Source organism: Narcine bancroftii, chromosome 5, assembly GCF_036971445.1.
Source record: "Narcine bancroftii isolate sNarBan1 chromosome 5, sNarBan1.hap1, whole genome shotgun sequence".
NCBI classification, from domain to species: Eukaryota; Metazoa; Chordata; class Chondrichthyes; order Torpediniformes; family Narcinidae; genus Narcine; species Narcine bancroftii.
The window spans coordinates 231,170,465-231,190,260 of NC_091473.1; the positions used below are offsets into that span (position 1 = coordinate 231,170,465).

The 19,796-nt window shown below is 40.2% G+C and overlaps 1 protein-coding gene across 4 annotated transcripts in view; it reads left to right on the forward strand.

Moving 5' to 3' along the window:
- Positions 1–19,796, forward strand: part of LOC138765024 (protein phosphatase 1 regulatory subunit 12A-like) — a 207,937-nt gene that overhangs the window by 135,043 nt on the left and 53,098 nt on the right. For all 4 annotated transcript variants that reach the window (XM_069941647.1, XM_069941649.1, XM_069941648.1 and 1 more), the window contains 4 exons: positions 9,163–9,360; positions 12,701–12,887; positions 15,063–15,184; positions 15,855–15,887. In XM_069941647.1, the coding sequence (XP_069797748.1) occupies positions 9,163–9,360; positions 12,701–12,887; positions 15,063–15,184; positions 15,855–15,887 (540 nt within the window). The remainder of the gene's footprint in view (positions 1–9,162; positions 9,361–12,700; positions 12,888–15,062; positions 15,185–15,854; positions 15,888–19,796) is intronic.

Here is a 19,796-nt window from a genome sequence, read left to right on the forward strand (position 1 = left end):
CCAGATCATTTGAGATGTCCTCCTTCAAACAGCATGGCTTCCTCTCTGCCACCACCAACTCAGCCCTCAGCCGTATATTGTCCATTGCCCATGCATCTGCCTTTGCCTTCTCTGCTACCTTGCACAGCGAGGATGGGGTTCACCTTGTCCTCACCTACCTCATCCAACATTTCATCCTCTGCCACCTCCTGCATGACCGCATCACCAGACACATCTTCCCTGCTCTTTCCCTCTCTGCCTTCTGGAGGAACCCCTTCCTGCTGAGCTGCGTCATCCACTCTTCCCTTCCAGCAATTGTCCCCTTGGCGCCTGCCACTGTGTCCACGGGATGTGCTCCATTGCGCCCACTCCTCCTCCCTCATCATCATTCAGGGTCCCAGGCAGTCCATCTCGGTGAAGCCACACTTTCCTTGTGAATCTGCAGGGGTTATCTATTGCATTGGGTGCTTCCTTTGTGGTCTCTACAACTGGACGCAGTCTGTGAGATCACTTCATTGAGCACATCGACTCTGTCCGCTGCAACAGGATCTCCTAGTGGCCACCCATTTCAAACCCCAGTCTCATTCCCTTCCCTTGTCTCGGCACTGGAAGATGGAGACCACATGCCATTTGGAGGAACAACACCTCATATTCTGTCTGGGCACCCTCTGGCCAGATGGCATTGATGTTGACTTTTCCTGTTTCTATTAGTCATCCCCACCCCCCCCCCCTAACTTAACCTATGTCTCCTTTTCTATAGTTCTGTCTCTCACTTCCCATTTCCCTCTTTTTCCTTTACACCAACTCTGCATTCACAGAGCCAACCAACCCCATCTCCTTTCCTCTTTCCAGGCCTCCTCTCCGTATCCAGTTAAACACCTTTTGTCTGTTGGTCAGTGCTCCTCCCCTGGCCTTAGCATTTTAATTAAGGCACCTGCCTGCTGTTTATTCATATCTGGAAGGGCTCAGGCCTGAAATGTCAGCTACATATTTTACCTCCTATGGACTCAGCAACACCTGCTGAATTTCTCCAGCGTTTCTGTCTTTTAATTCAAAGTACAAACATCTAATAATAAGGTTTTGTGTTCTGCTTAGAATATTTATGAAACCCTTCATCACTATGCACATTATGCAGACCTCCTAGGATGACAGTTGCCTTCAAGAACTTGGTGGCAGTGGTGCACTTCCACTTAAATGTGAGTAGATATGCTCACTTGCGCCCAGCAATGCAAATGCACAATATTCACCAAGAATTTAAGCGATATTTGCAGATTTGGAGTTTCTTAGTTTCGACTTTACCCTCTTTTCCCAATTGGGAGACTACGACTGTTTTAGAGGATATACTATATTCCAAATTCCCTCCAAAAGGTGTGATATCTAAATTATATAATATAATTACAAAAATTAATTCTGGGACTTTTGAAAAGTATAAAAATGATTGGGAAAGAGAACTCAACCTTCATATTTCTAATGAAAATTGGAATAAAATTCTGCGACTGGTAAACTCTTCTTCTCTATGTGCAAAACATTCACTAATACAGTTTAAAGTTGTTCATAGAGCTCATATGTCTAAAGATAAACCAAGAATTTAAGCAAATAGTGATCAAGCTTAAATCCATAATATGAATATTTTTCAGTGTAAATTGGAGGATATGGATTGCCTGTTGTGTCACCATGGAATTAAATATCTGGTTTGTGCTGCAGATTATGTCTTGTACTTCTTCCTCTCTCAAAGGGTGTTACACAAGAGCATAAGAAATGGAAGCGTGTGTAGGGCATCCAGCCCATGGAGCCTGCACCACCATTCACTGAGATACCATGGCTGATCTGATAGGTTCATCTCCACCTTCCTGCTTTTTCCCCATATCCTTTAATTCCCCAACTATGTAAAAATCTATCCAACTGTGTATTAAATATATTTACTGAGGTAATCTCCACTGCTTCAGTGCACAGAGAATTCCATTGATTTGCCACCTTTGTGAAAATCAGTTCCTCTTTTCTGTTCTAAATCTACTACCCTGAATATTGAGGCTGCTCTCTAGTTCTAGTCTCCCCTCCAGTGGGAACAGCTTACCCACCTCTCTCTTATCTATGCCTTTCATAATTTTATAGGTTTCTTTAAGATTCCCTCATTCTCCTAAATTTCAGTGAGTATAGTCCCAGTCGACTCATTCTTTCCTCATGGGCTAAAACCCTTTTGTCTCTGAAATCAACCTGGTGAATCTCCTCTGCCCCGCGTCCAAAGTCGGTACATCCTTCCTCAAGTACGGAGACCAGAACTGCACACAGTACTCCAGATGCTGCCTTCACCGGTACCTTGTACAGTTGCAGTATAACCTCCACACTCTGAAATTGAATCCCTCCACCAATGAACGCTTGAAATATTCTTCCAGGCCTTCTCTCCATGTTCCCTCCCCTCCCAGGCTAGCTTTCTTGTTCCAAGGCAATCCTTACAGTCACAGTTTTGTTTTTAAACTCTACACCCAAATGCAGCTCCAGCTCTCATACCCCTCCATCGAGACTCGTAATCGGACTATTTTTTGTATGCATGATATGATGCTAAATATTCCATACAGTGTCTTGCTGTGTATGCAGAATGGCAGTGATTGTCCCATACGGAAATCGAGCATTGGACCACTGTGCTTGCCATTTTAATGTATCCTTTCAGGTTTCGTTTCACACCTGATATTTTCCTGCACTGCCATCCAGTGTCTTGGGTGCGAATCAACATGTCTTGCTCAAGCAAAAGCAGAAATATTAATGCATCTTGACCCTGTTGTTAGAGTGCTAAACTTCTCCCAATTTAGGCAGTAATCAAAATGTCATGTGTAGGTAGGTGTCGCAGGTAAATTACCAAATGAGCATTTTAAATGTCAAAACACATTTTCTCCCAAAACACAAAGGGTCTAAATGGTGGAAGGAAAGTTTATCTTTTTTTAAAATTTGTTTTTAATTTATCATCTTTCCTGTTCTGCTAAATATTATGAACTATATCTCATCTGCATGTTGCCCCTCTGTTAACATCTATAATCGTTAGGTTAGATTGAAAGCATCCTATTGGGGTGCTTCACTGTGTGGTACAGCTTAAGATCGCAAAATACAACAGTGGGTTGTGAAAATTGCTTCCCTTCACGGACTGTCTATGACATCTGCTGCTTTGGAAAAGCAGCCAACATTTAGAAAAAAGACTCATCCCATCCCATCCCATCCATACTCTTCTCCCACCTCCTTTTAGGAAAAAGATTCAGGAGTATTGGATTACACATTACCAGATTCAAGAACAGTTATTATCCTGTCTTTATGAAACTCCTGAATGAATCTCAAAACAGTACAAATCTGCTGTCTTTTCTCTGTGCCATCTGTTTTTTTTCTCTCTCTCTCTCTAACTCTGCACTTTTGACCTGCCTTACTTGTACTATGTATGAGATGTCTGGTCTGCTCACAAAGCAAATTTTTATCACTGCATCTTGGTACGTCACAATGAATTTAAACTCAAGATACAACATGGAGTGACTCCCAACTTCAATCTTGCCACCAAATTTGTCTCCACTGTTTCAGATTACTAGTGGTCTTGTTTTTGTTTGCAAGGAATATTAGAGAATCTATTGATGCCACCTGTAGTTTGGGAAGATCAATGCAATTTTCAGTCTTTATACAAACTGTCAATTTGCTTCTGGAAGGCACCAAATATCCTTCCTGTCCATTTCCCATTCTTGTCATGGTTTATTTGCTGTTGTAACCCTCCTGTGTGACCTAATCATCTTTTGATTTGATTGTGCCTCTTCTCTTCATGAATTTGCAACCCATTATTAAATTTTAAAATGACGTGCAACATTAAAGTTAGCCACACGAGTCTTTGATTTTGGCATATGCACTCTCAACAGGCCAGATAACAGATTGGAACACGTGACTGGGGGTAGTGCAACTATGAGCTTTCTGATGCTCTTTCTTCATTTAGAAGTTGTTCCATGTTGATTAATAGTTTACTGATTCTAATGTGATGCTTTATGGTAATCTTTCCTCTTGAACCTGCATATTTTGAAGCAGGTTTTCACCCTGTTTCTGCAGTCTTTCAAAAGAACTGTAACCTGGATATACATTTCAGTTGCGAAGATGAAGTCCCATAATGCCTTAACATTAAAATTTTTAAACTTCCTTTCTAATGTTTCCATAATGATCCCTCAACTTTACTGTTCAGGTAGCATATTCAATGTCTTGATTTTGTTTACAATTTAACATTACCGTGTATTTTGGCATATAAGTCGACCGGCATACAAGTCAACCCTATTTTTCGTCCTAATTTTAAGGGTTTAGTGGTATATCTGGCATACAAGTCGACCCCCATTTTGGGGCTGTCCAGGCCTCCCTGAACCACTCAATTTTTTTTTAAACACCCCAATTGCAAGTAACAAAGTTGTAAATTAAGTAAGTAAAAAACATAACCTACCAGACAACAGCCCACAGAGCTGAAGCGCCGACATTGTGCACCTGGTAGGAGCAGGAACTTCGGCCTACCATGCAGGAGAGGCGACGGTGACCTCAGGGTCCCAGGTGGGAGTGGTTATGGTGGCGCCCAGCGATGGGGAGGTGTCGGGGATCGGCGGCGTCGGGGCAACCACCCCCAGTTTTGAGAATTTTTTTTTAGGGTTTAACGACTCGACTTGTACGCTGAAATGTACGGTAGTAACTCATGAATTATTTATTATTTGTACCATCCCAAACTTAATTACTTTGTTAATGGAAGCCTTGAAAAATGTTTTGGGCTTTATTATTTTCTTTATGGCCAGGTCTGAGATGTGTTTATAAAAAAAAAATCTTTGTTGTTTATAGTTACGTTTGAAGCTGCTTGCTGTTATTTTAAAATAATAAGCTTAGCATTTCAAAGCATCCATTTTAACACTGATCTGTGGTCTAAAGTTGTACAGCATTCCTACGATACTTCTTTCTTAAACAATATATTGCCATTCTAGCAATATATTAACAGACACAGATATTGATTGAATTATGCTGTTTTTAAAGTCATCCTTTATTCATATCTTGTGATCAAAATGACTTTATTGTACATGTACGGGTGTACATGAAATCGGTTTTAGATGGCAGACAGATTCGCCATCAGCAGAAATTCCCAGGCACCCCTTATAAAGTCAGAGAAGGAGAAGTAAAAAACAATCCTCCCAATCACTGTGGATTCACCTCCAGTGCTTTCGCAGCCTCCGTAGCTACACAGACTTCAGTCCAAACCATTGACCACCCGAGCTCCAGATTCAAACCTCCAACACAATCAGGAAGCCTTTAGTGCCCTCAGCATCTTCTCGCTTTCCGGTTCTGATAACGGGTACCCCTTATGGTAGTCCACAGCCTGGTGTGAATGCTTTGACCACAGTCACCAACAGCCTGAAGGCTGCATGGGTTCCTTGCCTCGATTCACCCACAGCCCGCTGCCTGTGTGTTCTTCAGCCACAAACCCCCTCACTGGTCTGCTGCCGAGGGGACTGCCCTATGGGTTGTCTCCTCTGCTTCTCGTTCTCAAACGGGATGTGGTCTCCCTATTTTCTGGAACCCTGCATCAGACCTCTGTTTCTTCAGAGTCTGCACCCCCTTGAGGAGGTTGCTGCCGAACATGAGCACTGCCATTTTGGGTCCAGACCCTCTCGGGGCAGGATTTTAAAATAAACTGCTGTCATCAACAATGTACCCCAAAAAAAATGTGCATCTTTTGGCACCTCAGCATGATCCTCATGAGCTTTTCTTTATCCACTAAATTGTCTTCCCCGCACTGGCTCATAAATTGAAAAATTCCTATCCTGCTTTTTGAAACTTCTTCCTGGCCTGAAGCACATGAAATACTGAATATGTTCAGTAGGTCAGGCTGCATCTGTTGAAAAATAACATGTCATCTCTAGCTATTACTACATTGAGTTTGTTCTGGACCTGTCAGATAAGGCTCACAGAATAGTAAAACTTTGAACTTTTTTTAAACAATTTATTGAAAACCATTAAAAGCCTCAAATACAATAATGTAAATACTTCTATCCAACGTCATCTCAAGTTAGAGAATAAGTAACATATGCAGTTAAAGTTAAAAGGGTTGATGGCAAGGCAACTGTGAACAAGATTGACCTGTAGGGAGAGCAGCTGCAATTAAGGTTTAATGTTTGTAAGATACAGCATACTGAGATCTCATTAGAGTGCAACATTTTGCCATATTATATATTGTACCTTTTATAAGTTCATGTAATGTTGTTTGTAATGCAAATACAATCCAGTATATGTATTTTAATAGCATTGTAACACAGCATGGGTACAGATAAAAAAGCTTGTTCTTCAAAGATTTCACTATTCTCTCTCCAACTTCAATCTGACTGGTTGGTTCAGGTGTGATGATGAGCCCCATAGAACCTCGGGATAAGAATTTAATTCAACTCTGGTCAATTTTTGGTTCACATGAGTTTTGCTTTCCAGCTGCAGGCATCCGTCCACAAAATAGTTATTTTTTTGCCAGAGACTTAATGACTGTTCTAATTCTCTGTCCACAGAAGCTGCAAAAACTGCACTTTAGGCTTTGTGTTTTTCTCACCTCTGTAATTTCTTGCAATCTTACAACCACTCATATCCAGCCAAGGACCTTCATGTAGCTCTAATTTTAATTGCTCTTTTATTCAAGTTATGCTTTAAATTTTCTGGACCTGTAGCTATTCCCTTTATACCTATAACTGTGTTGCCAAGTGTGCCTCCAACAAAATCTGTTCATTTGCTGACATCCCTGCAGTCATTGGTCAAAAAAAGGTTATTGAGACAGAATATAGGGTGACGATCAAGAATCTGGTTGTGTGGTGCCAGAATAACAATATTGCTCTCAACATCAACAAGACCAAGGAGTTGATTGTAGACTTTAGGAAGGGAAAACAGAGGGACTACACACTTATCTCTGTTGATAGGATGGCAATGGAGAGAGTTAATATCTTCCTATTCCTGAGCATCTACATATTGGAGAACCCCTCCTGGGACCAGCACTTTTTTTTCCTCTTTCTAGAACCATAGAACTCTATAGAACAGAAAACAGACCATGTAGTCTGTGCCGACCATCATTTCCCTAGTCCCACCGACCTGCTCCCATTCCATAACCCTCCAGGTTCTTGATGTGCTGTTATGTTATGTGTTCCTGAGAAGCTGCAGCAAGTAAGACTATCATTGCATCTGTTCATTGTATTTTCATAAATGATAATAAAATTAATTCATTTCAAATTTTCTCTCCCTCTGACTTTGATTTGTAATTTAAGACAATCCCAGAAAAGTTCTAACGCCTCCAGCTAGAATGTCAATATAATTCTGATTGTGAGAGCCATTTAAGCTTTGCTATAGATGTGATATGTTGTTTGCGAATTATTTTTTGTAACATAATTTGTTGGCAAATAGGATGGGTGATTTGTGCTCAGCCAAGAACAGTAATGCTATAAAATTACCAAATAATTTATTTTTTTGATATTGTCAAGAAAAATGTCCTGTCAACCAGGAAAACTACTTGGATTTCAAATCTCTCATCCCGTCAGTCCTCGTGTTGCATCTATAAGATTCTGTCCTATAAAACAATGAAAACCTCATCTTAGATTAGGTGCTTAATTTTTCAAAATATAGTTAAAGCTTGGACATTAGCATTATGCATGCTACAGATGATAAGGAAAAAAATTAAAATGTTTCCATAGAGAAATACAGTAAAAATCCCTATTATCTGGCACCTGCAGGATTGCGGATGTCGAATATGAGAATTATCCAATTGACTGAGACTCACTCATCCAACACCTGCATTAAGAATACACGGTTTAAAAAGACAAAATGTAAAGTAATTTGGAAAAAACAAAATCAGCATTGTTGTCTTTAATTATGTAAAGTTCACTTTAATCAGGTGATTCCCGAAACTTAGAAAATTTAAATTCAAACCTGTTGGCACTATTATAACATTGCACTAGCTGCTACACTAACTGTGCCAACATCATAATTAATTCCCTCACCTCGCACTGACAACCTGACTCCCCTCCATGCAAGTATCCTGGTCAGGCCCGCAGCACAACCTGTCTCCCTTCCACACAAGTGTCCTGGCCCACCTGACCCACCTGCACGCAAGGGCTCCGGTTAGGGCCTCAACGCACCTTCCTTTAAGTTCGAACCCCACTGCTACGCTAACCATGCCACCATCATAATTGAGATTCTACCCCCGAAATTTATAGATAAAGCCTTACTAATATACTTAATAATATTACGAATAAAGCCTCTTACTCAGCAGGGATGGGAGAGTCTATGGAAGAGCAGCATTGGCTGGCTCTTCATCCTGGGCGCCGCCATTTTATTCAATCACAACTTGATTGAAACTTTATTCAAACAGCTGCTGTGGGTGGGGCACGACTGGTGTGCTCTGCTGGCTGAATACTTGCTCCCATGTTCACCAAGTGTGTTGCTTTGGAGAACATTACTTTTACAATTTTAAACTTTCATATAACCTGGATAATGGGGATTTTACTGGATATATTGAGTTGCAGCATAATTTATATAATCAAAACAAAGACTCAAATATATCAGATCTTCATTCTTCTAAGATTAGAAATTAAATCTTGTAGGTCAGCTAAGCAAGTGCAAAATGTATTTTTGTCACGTAATTTTATTATTCAGATATTTATTTTTTTAATAACTATTAAATTGTTGTAGAGTACAGAATTTCAGGGTGACACCTGACGCAATATCTTAAAAATAATGATAATTTCATGGATTTTAAAATTCATTGAACAACAGTTAGATTTTGGAAAGAAAAATCATAGTTTCCTTCTGGGGAAATAATACATATGGATTTTTCAGTTGATTACACGCATTTCCACAAAAACTCTGTCAAATGAGAGTCAATATCAGCCTCTTTGTCACCCTTCTCTTTTAGGGAAGCCAGTAAGCTGAGGTATTTTTGCATTGTAAACATGTCTCCAGTAGAAGTGTATTTGGTTTCCTGCAGCTCTCACAAAATAGGACCTATAATAAATGGATGGGGAATTTCACTTTCATTAATCTGGACAAGTTGCCAAAGTGTCTTAAACATTAATTTATTATCAAATTACATTACTTGTCATTCTTTAAACTCAACTTGTACTAATTATACTTACATAAATAATGTTCAAATTGTGATATGCTTCACTAAATTAGGGTGTGACGCTAACAGACCTGCAGGAAGCTGAGAAGACATTCAGCCGTTCTCGTGCTGAAAGACGAGCTCGAGAACAGCAAGAGAAGGATGAAAAGGAAAAGAAAGATGTAGAAAAACAAGATGAAAAAGAAAAGCCATTGATATCACATGATGTGGAAGACTACAGGCAAAGATGGAGTAGAAATCAGGAGAAAGAGGTATTTTCAACACTATATTCAATTGGGTGAGAAAAATAGGGGTGTGACCTAATGTGCATTTTTGTAGGCCTGACCCATAACCACTTGGCCATTCCACAGCCAATGAGTTAGGTTAAAGCTCTGCATTTCTGGCACATTTAGTCAATGTCCAATTTTACTGAATGGGTGCAGCTATCTGGTCTTGGCTTTTTGCATTTTCCCCTTTTTTTAAATATAGATTTTAAGTTATGAAATATAGTAAATATGATTATGTATACTTGGAGGTAACCTTTGGCTCTTTTTTTTAATGATTATGTTTCAACTATCTATATAAAAAAAAAATAATGGTATTGAATCTGGTTCTGATACACTTTTAGACAATGTACTGCAGATCTTAACTTTTGGTCAATTACCTTTCATCTGTTTTATCTGACAATCTTTCTGCTATCTGAAAAAATATTTATCAAGCTAAACAAAACCACTCAAGGAATTTAAAAAAAAATTCTTGCACATCTTAGGATGTAGTAAAACTTTGTAGCTAATGTAGTACTTTGGAAGCTTCTAGCTAATTTGTATAGAGAATGTTCCTTTGAACAGTAAAGTAACAAATGTAATTTGCTTTAATGATGTTTTCATGAAAAATACTGGTCAAGATACTGAAGAAATATCATTTTCATTTGTGATTTTTGCATGCATATTCTCTACTTTCTATAGCGAGAATAAACCCTACCTTCACTTATTTCTCCATATTGTTTCATTTGTGTAATAAATGCTTCCGAATAAACAATCTATTAGGCTGTTCGACCAATGCAATAACAACATAATCCACTGTGTGGTGCTATTCTATTTTCATTTGCACTCCATTTGCAGTAGGATGGATATTCCAACATAATCCACTGTGTGGTGCTATTATTCTATTTTTACTTGCGCTCCATTTGAAGTAGGATGGATATTCCAACATAATCCACTGTGTGGTGCTATTATTCTATTTTCACTTGCTCTCCATTTGAAGTAGGATGGATATTCCAACATAATCCACTGTGTGGTGCTATTATTCTATTTTTACTTGCGCTCCATTTGAAGTAGGATGGATATTCCAACATAATCCACTGTGTGGTGCTATTATTCTATTTTCACTTGCGCTCCATTTGCAGTAGGATGGATATTCCAACATAATCCACTGTGTGGTGCTATTATTCTATTTTCACTTGCGCTCCATTTACAGTAGGATGGATATTCCAACATAATCCACTGTGTGGTGCTATTATTCTATTTTCACTTGCGCTCCATTTGAAGTGGGATGGATATTCCAAATTTTAAGTGACAGACTAGAGTTTCTGTACATATTGTTAATGTTACTGTACCGCACAGATGGCAGTCTCTTCAATCTGAGGCGCCTACATGCTCACACCAAGACACAAGAGCAACTTGTCCGTGAACTAACTACTCTTTGCAGACGATGCCGCTTTAGTTGCCCATTCAGAGCCAGCTCTCCAGTGCATGACGTCCTGTTTTACGGAAACTGCCAGAATGTTTGGCCTGGAAGTCAGCCTGAAGAAAACTGAGGTCCTCCATCAGCCAGCTCCCCACCATGACTACCAGCCCCCCCACATCTCCATCGGGCACACAGAACTCAAAACGGTCAACCAGTGTACCTACCTCGGCTGCACCATTTCATCTGATGCAAGGATCGACAACGAGATAGACAACAGACTCGCCAAGGCAAATAGTGCCTTTGGAAGACTATACAAAAGAGTCTGGAAAAACAACCACCTGAAGAAACACACAAAGATCAGCATGTACAGACCCGTTGTCATACCCACGCTCCTGTTCGGCTCCGAATCATGGGTCCTCTACCGGCATCACCTACGGCTCCTAGAACGCTTCCATCAGCGCTGTCTCCGCTCCATCCTCAACATTCATTGGAATGACTTCATCACTAACATCGAAGTTCTCGAGCTGGTAGAGTCCGCAAGCATCAAATCCATGCTGCTGAAGACCCAACTGCGCTGTGTGTCACGTCTCCAGAATAGAGGAACATCGCCTTCCCAAGATCGTGTTATATGGCGAGCTCTCCACTGGCCACCAAGACAGAGGTGCACCAAAGAAGAGGTACAAGGACTGCCTAAAGAAATCTCTTGGTGCCTGCCACATTGACCACCGCCAGTGGGCTGATATCGCCTCCAACTGTGCATCTTGGTGCCTTACAGTTCGGCAGGCAGCAACCTCCTTTGAAGAAGACCACAGAACCCACCTCATTGACAAAAGACAAAGGAGGAAAAACCCAACACCCAACCCCAACCAACCAATTTTCCCTTGCAACCGCTGCAACAGTGCCTGCCTGTCCCGCATTGGACTTGTCAGTCACCAACGAGCCTGCAGCAGACGTGGACGTACCCCTCCATAAATCTTCATCCGCGAAGCCAAGCCAAAGAAAGATACTGTAACTAGATAGAAAAATAGTCATAAAGCATAGATAATTTATAACATGGAAACACCAAACTGGAGGGAACCAAATTGCAAAGATTTCTCTAGGGTCTAAGATATCTCAACTGACATATAGAGCTGGAAATTTAGGAAGATTATCAGGAATTGAAAATAGTTTCACTGAGAGAATAAATGTTAGACTTGGAAATTGTAAAATTGATGCAGCTGTTAGTCACATGTGTATTATAAGCATTATTTATAGATTTAATTTTTACAGTAATATTTTACCTTAAAGGGAAGATTTTCTGCTTGATTCTGAGACTTAACTGTACCAATTTAAGAGAGCATTTTGCCAGAACCCACCCCGGCAAACTAACATGTCTACATTCGGGTGCATTGATCCTCTTTGGCTTTTCCACAAAGTAAACTGATTAGTGATTTTTGAATGGCCTCTTACAATTAGTTACTTTTTGCTCCAAGAGCATTTTTAAAAGCAAATGCAGGACCTGTCTTTTGTTTCCCAAGTTGTAAAACATCTTCTCGTTGTTTTGAGATATTTAAAATTCAAGTTCTCAGATGATGGATTGGCACTAATCTATTTTGTGATAAGCTTGTTAAAATATTTTCAGCTATTCATCAAAATGCACCAAATTATTCCTCTTAAACACATAATTTGTGTTTTTGGTTACGGTTTAAAAATGTTTGAATGCATTGACTCAATTATAGATTATTTTGTCTGAAATGCAGGAGATCACTGTTGTAATAAAATTGGATATTTTGCCCATAAACAAGCTGATGTATTTGGGTCAAATTAAAACATTAATTGAATCAAAATACATTAATTTACATTGAAAGGAGAGGTGCATAGTGTCTTGTAACTGTTGTATTTTTTTCTCAACATTTCAAAGGTTTTCTTTTTTTTCCATGTAACCAGTCTGGATATCGCCAGCCACGACATGTATCACAGTCAGATAGACCACCGGTGCCTCTTGTGTCACCTTCCACATCAGACAGTTTGCTGTATGCAAGTCTCCAACAAAACCAGTTGAATGGAATCGTAGATCAATCACCACCTTATCGTTCACAGTCAAGGATTTTATCTAAAGAAATTGAAAGCAATGGTAATGTTTAGATTTCTCTCAATCAAAGATCTGTTTTCCTCATTACTTTGCCTTGAGGAATTGGAGGTATCAAAAAGTGCTTTAATATTTAATGACATAAAAGCATTGCATTTAGTGTTTTTGCAGTGTGAAGTTGAAATGTATCAAAAGATTGTAGTTTAATATTCAAATGTAAATTTTTAATTTACTCCTTGAAGAAATCAAGGGGTTCTGTGAGCACTTGTGAACATTTGCCCTTGAGGTACTTTGTTCCAACTTCAACTGAATTGGCTTAATCTTTGAACAACGATGGGTCTGTTTAAATGAACGATTATGTTGGCAATCCAAAGGAAGTATTGCTACATACAGGTGGTATATAATATTACATAGCTGATTAATTTTATTTTACAACATGGTAGAAGCTAATTTTGGTCATTTAAACCAATGTTGCCCAATTACACCAAAATTAACCTACAGCCCTGTACCTTTTGGAGAGTGGGAGGAAACTGGAGCACTCGGGGAAAGCCCACACAGATACGGGGAGAATGTATAAACTCCTTAGAGACAGTGCTGGATCAGAACCTGGGTTATTGGTGCTGTCGTCAAGTCACTCTAACCATTAAGCTAACTGTCCCATCCAAAAAGAGAATAAAAAATTTAGACAGAAAATGGTGGATTATTTTTATTTCAAAAGTACAGGAAACCATTTACAAGTCTAATAAAAAGAAAAGAGGCAAGTCTTAGGTGGCTTTAGCATAAGGATTTCATACAGGATATCACATGGACAAGAAGAGTGTTAAAGTTGCACAAAATCATATAAAAGCATGTAAAGCAGAAAGAAATGCATAAATCAAGTGGTCTATTTCAAAAAGATAAAAGGCCTACAAATTCCCTTACCTTCAGATTATACAAAAAAAATCTGCCTCCAGCTGCCACATTTATCCATTTGATCTCACATTATCAGAAGTGCTCACCTTTTCCCTTACTCCCTCAGTTTCTCTGCAACTTAAAACTAATTTTCTCTTTCCAGTTCCAACAAATGCTTTTTGACCTGCAATTTTAACTCTATTTCTGTTCCAGAAATACTGCCTGACCTGCTCAGTATTTCCAGACTTTAACCTCTTTCTCTGTATCCTCTTGGTGGCATTTGTAGTGAATCTTGTTAAAATATAACTAAATTTACTGGTATCTCTAGACTCATTAAAAACTAGACATTTTAAAAGTTTGAATTTTCTTTCCCTGGTATCATAAACTCTGTTGTAAGCCTGCATTGTAATATTTAAACTCTTACACCAAGGATACTAGCTCTTGTTTCTTTCAAATCATAGAACTCTACAGCACAGTTAGGCTTTTCAGCCCTCTATGTTGTGCCGACCAATATATTCCTTAAAAAAAAACAAGTCCTCCCTACCCTCTATTTTTCTTCCATCCATGTGCTGGTCTAAGAGACTCTTAAATGTCCCTAATGTTTCAGCCTCCACCACCATCCCTTGCAAGGCATTCCAGGTACCCACAACTCTTTTTAAAAACTTAGTCCTGATGTCTCCCCCTAATCTTCCCTCCCTTAACCTTGTACATGTGTCCTCTGGTGTTTGCTATTCCTGCCCAAGGAAAAAGGTGCCATATTTCTACCTTATCTATCTATGCCTTTTATAATTATTGTAGACCTCTTTTTAAGTCTCCTCGCATCCTTCTACACTCCAAAGAAAACCTAGCTCTGCTAACCTTCCCTCATAAGACTTATTTTCCAATCCTAGTAACATAAATCTCCTCTGCATCCTCTCCAGAGTTCTCACATCCTTCTGATAATGAGGGGACCAGAACTGAACACAATTCTCCAAGTGTGGTCTCCCCAGAGATTTATAGTTGCAACAAGACCTCTCGACTTTTGAACTCAATCCCCCTATTAAAGAAGCCCAACATCCCTGCGCGGTAACCTTGTTTTCAAACAATATTTATATCCACAAATAATGATTTTGGATATAATTTTTCCATTTTCCTTTACATGGACATCAACACTATACTGTTGCATTAACTGCATAGCAACAATTATAATAACATTGATAGCTTCAGTCCCTATTGGTAATCTTCTCAATATAACTTATAAAGTACCTGCCAAATGTGATATATTGGAATTATTTGTGAGCCCTTTTAATATTGTCATAATACAGCTTCATTGTTATTCATTTTAAAAAGGTGGCTCTGAAAAAGTAACTGAAGATGACAAAGATTCTAATGAAAGACAGCTCTCAATAAGGGAAAGGCGACGTCCCAGAGAGAAACGCCGATCCACTGGAGTATCATACTGGACTCAAGATGTCAGTATTTCTTGATTTCTTCATTTTTTAGGAAGGTATCAAATGAGCTTTTGGCTGTGGAGAAACACGTTCACTCGATGGCAGAGAAACTTTCAATGAAGTGAAATTGGTTTATTTATTGTTAACACATCTTTAAATGCTTTCCATTTAAAAAAACTAATCAGATTAAGTTGCTGCTGTCTGCCCCACAATCTTCAAGTGTATATTTTGCTGGTGATGTGAAAATAAAGTGGAGCAAGAGACATTTATTTTTCAGTGATCCTACTTGATAATCAAGTGCCACATGCATTCATTGGAAACGGCCCGCTGTTGAAGAGCGACAAGAGTTGCACGAAGAATTTGTGGTTCGTGCTTCAATGTTAAATGCTTCTCATTTGATAAATGTGAAGTAGGAATGAAAGTTTTTGTTAAACCTGATAACCATGGAAATAAAACAGTGCAGCACAGAAACAGGCCTTTTGGTCCACATGTCTATGCTGAACATGATCCCCAAATGTTCCTTTTCTAAGGAACATTTCTAATTGAACCAGGTTTGATTTGAATATAGTACATTTGCAGTACAATTCAAAATATTGTCCACAATAGACTCCAAAGAAGCACCCTATTTAAGTGTGTTACTTTATATTAATATGATTTGAGTCCTGTTAATGCTGTTATGCTTTTCCCTTAGGGTGAAAATGAAAAAGAGGAGAAAGATACTCAGGTAAGCTTCTTCAAAAGGACAGTGCCGGCACGCATTAATCAAATGACCAAATTTTTAAAAAGTGAATAGATTTACTTTTTAATTTTAATATGTGCAGATGTATTTTATGCTTCATTGGATCTTCTGCATTAATTCCACAAATCATAGATGAATCGCCTAATTTGTTTTGCTGTAAATAAAAGCAGGATTATCCATTGCCTTTATGAACTTGTGTTTAACCTGCAAGGTCAGCTTATTTGGAGAACGATGCCTGATTCTTGTCCTCTTCAAAAAATGTGACAGTTAGTTATGAATAATTTTGAACTCCTAGAAATTGTGAGAGTAATTATGAATTAGATGTGCTTTTTTTTTCCCCCCAAGAAAAAGAAAGGCTAAATGGGACAAATGGATTTCTAGGATTCAGTAGTACTTCTGTGGCAAAGTGTTTCCACTTGTACTAAGTTTTGAACTGGACATCCAAAAGACAAGAAACTCACTAATATTCTCTTGAGTATTTCAGCAAATTTCATTCAGAGAGTAGTAGAGTTGTGGAACACTAATAAAGAGGTTGAGCTCAACAGCATTGACTATATTTAAGTATAAGCTAGTCCTGAATAGAAGACTTAACTGAAGGTCTAGAAGAGGTAGGCTTGGAGGAGATGTATCTGAATTTGAAGTCCTGGTATGTACCATTTGGATGGATAGGCTGTTTCTCTGTAGGTTTCATTGACTTACACTTTCAGTTCTTCAGTTTGAATGAAATCTTCAAAAATGCCACAAAGAAAGAAAAATAGTTAGAAAATATTGCAGATATATGAACTTTCAGTGAAAACTTGAATGCAACATAAACCAATTAATAATAAGTAATTAGAAAACTTATATTTTTGATTGCAAATGATACCAGCGATTCACAACATCCCAGATCATCTGCTTGTTGCTATATTACCTCTGAGCATTAAAACAAGTTACAAGAACCAGGAGAACTAGTTGTAGGAGAACTGTAAACTAGTTTTATGTATCAAATGTCAAAATAACGGGAGGTAAATTTTGCAGCTTTGCAATAAAGGAGGTAAATAGTGAGAAAATGCATTTAATTATTGTAATATTGCCGAGAATGATTGTATATATTTGAATATGATTGAAACAGGTGACAAGTAAGAGGTGTGAAACAAATTTAGATAAATAAAAACCATAAAAGACCATAATATCACTGGCTAGTTTTCAAAAAAATTTTAAAGTAAAACTTTAAAATAAAGCTGGCTCAGACGTCGCAGACATATCAAAAAGTGCAAATGCAAGAAACGCACATAACATCTTCACAGAGGCTTCTGACTGATGGTTTTGACTGGCAGGGTGGTTGGTGATGATGTTCGACAGGGAAGGGCTCTTTTAAAGTAATGATAGCACTAATCAGTGATGGTGCCCAACAGATTTCTCTTATAAAGTAATAATCACACTAATTAGTGACAGCATGCGCCATGAAAGGCTACTTATTAGGTAATGATACAACAAATTACTCATGCGGATTGTGACAGAATACACGGGAGTTGAGCGAAGGTCTTGCCGGGTCATGTTTGGTGCCAAACTCCATTTTTGATGAGCTGATGTTACCTTCGAAAAAAGTGCCTGTTTTTGGAGGTTGCCAGTGTTTGGAATCCCAGATAAAAGGTTAGGCACCTGTATACTATTTAACATGCTTATATTTTTTAAAAATCAGAAAATTTCAAATTTATAAAATAAAATCAAAGAGATTGAGGTAAAATTGAAGCAGCAGGTGGACTTGGGGTGAGGGGCCGTACACCGCCTTCAGTGTCTCATAAAAACCCCTGAAGTTGCCAATGTCGGCGCTGAGCTGGGTTCGTTTGGCGAGGCTCATCCACCACTCATTTTGGATCTCCCGGAGTTTGCGCTGAAGATGGCTGCATGCGAGATGGAAGGCTCGTTTTTTCTCTGGACAGGAAGGCTTTGCAAGGTGAGCCTGGTGGGCAGACCGTTTCTTTGCCAGCAGCTCCTGGATTTCCTGGTTGTTTTTGACAAACCAGTCCTTGTTTTTCCTGGAGGAGAAGCCCAATACCTCTTCAATGGATTGCAGTATGGCCGTTTTCAGCTGATCCCAAAGGGTTTCAGGAGACGTGTCCGTGAGGCAGTTTGCATCCTCGAGCTTTGCTTGGAAGTTTCCTCTCACTTCGTCTGACTGCAAGTTTCCAACATTGAACCTCTTTCTGGGGGCTCCACTGTTCTTGAACTTTGGCTTGAAGTGAAGGTTGAGCTTGCAGCGAACAAGCCGGTGGTCAGTATGGCATTTCGTGCTGGGCATGACCCTGGTGTGGAGCACATCTCGTTTGTCTCTTCCTCGCACCGGAACGTAGTCCAGGAGGTGCCAGTGTTTGGATCGGGGATGCATCCAGGTAGTCTTCAGGCTGTCTCTCTGCTGGAAAAGTGTGTAAGTAATGACAAGCTGCTGTTCTGCGCAGAGTTCCAACAGGAGGTGCCCGTTGTCATTGCACTTGCCGACACCACGCTTACCAAGGATTTCTGGCCAGGTTTCTGAGTCTTTGCCAATGCGATCGTTGAAGTCACCAAGGATGACAACCTTGTCGGCTGTAGGGGTGCGTTGGATAAGGTTGCGCAGATCAGTATAGAACTTGTCCTTTTCTACTGGTTCTGCCTGAAGGGTTGGAGCATAGACATTGATGAGAGTGATGCATCGCTTGTTTTGAAGGGGTAGTCACATGGACATGATCCGGTTAGAGTGGCCTGTCGGGAGGTTTTCGAGTTTGGAGGCAATAGAGTTCTTGACCATGGAGCCAACACCAGATAGGCGTTGTTCAGCCTGAGGCTTGCCAGACCAGTAGAGTGTGTAGCCTGCGCCGTGTGCTTGGAGGCTGCCTACATCTGCAAGGCAGACTTCGCTGAGAGCAGCTATGTCGATGGTCGAGTCTGAGGAGTTCATGTGCGATGAGGGCAGACTGACGTTCAGGTCGATGGCTGTCAGCCTTGTCTAGCATGGTTTTGATGTTCCAGCATAAGTTTGTGTGCATCTTTTGAGTGGGAGGACGTGGACCTGTCCTCGGGCCTGCACAAAGGAGCTTTTAGGTGGAGTGCATTGTGCGCAGTACTGGCCCCACCCTTTACACCCATGGTTAGTGTGCTGTGGCCAAGCAAGCTGGGACATGGCAGCGAGGTCCTTGGGTCGTAGGTTTTATATCGGAGTGACCTTCTCCTATGCAGGTTGCTTAACTGGGCTGAAGAGGCCTGCCTTCCCTTTTAGGTCGAACCATTTCTGGAGATCTACGACCGCTGTCCACAGTTATGGAGTGGTGCGCCCTGGAATCGGCCTGCGTGCGTTTACTCCTGCCGCGACCGAGTAAAGGGGATGCAGCATTGGTTGAGGATCAGAAAGAAAAGTTCTAGTAGAAATTTTTTTAAGACTGGAGAGAACTCTGCAATGGAGTTCACAGTTGTTAGTGTTTAGACTATTGGTTTTTGAGGTGTGTATTAAACTCTGAAATACACTAAACAGTTCTCGGCTGCCAACGGTCGGGCTGTGCAGGCTGCCAGGGTTTGCCTGGCGACGGCGGCCTATGTTCGGTGCTCGGGCAACGATGCGGGCAGGCCCGGTCTCGGCTGGCTGTCTCTCCCCGCGATGCGGCCATTACCTCAGGCAGGACCTCGGGCCCCCCGGGCGGCAGCGGGTCCTCCGGGCTCCGGCGGCTGCAGGACTATAGGTTATTACCAGGCTACAAATTCCCATACAATAAACATCTCATATACTGTATATGAATGGCAGGATGGATGTGGATGGATTTGCTGGCTACTGCAGGTCTGCAGGCATCTTTTGTCAGATGGGGACAGAGCACTGCTCCTTGTTTCCTTTTCCCACTGCCCTCCCATCTCCTGAGCCACAACCATCAGGGCAATTCTAGAAAG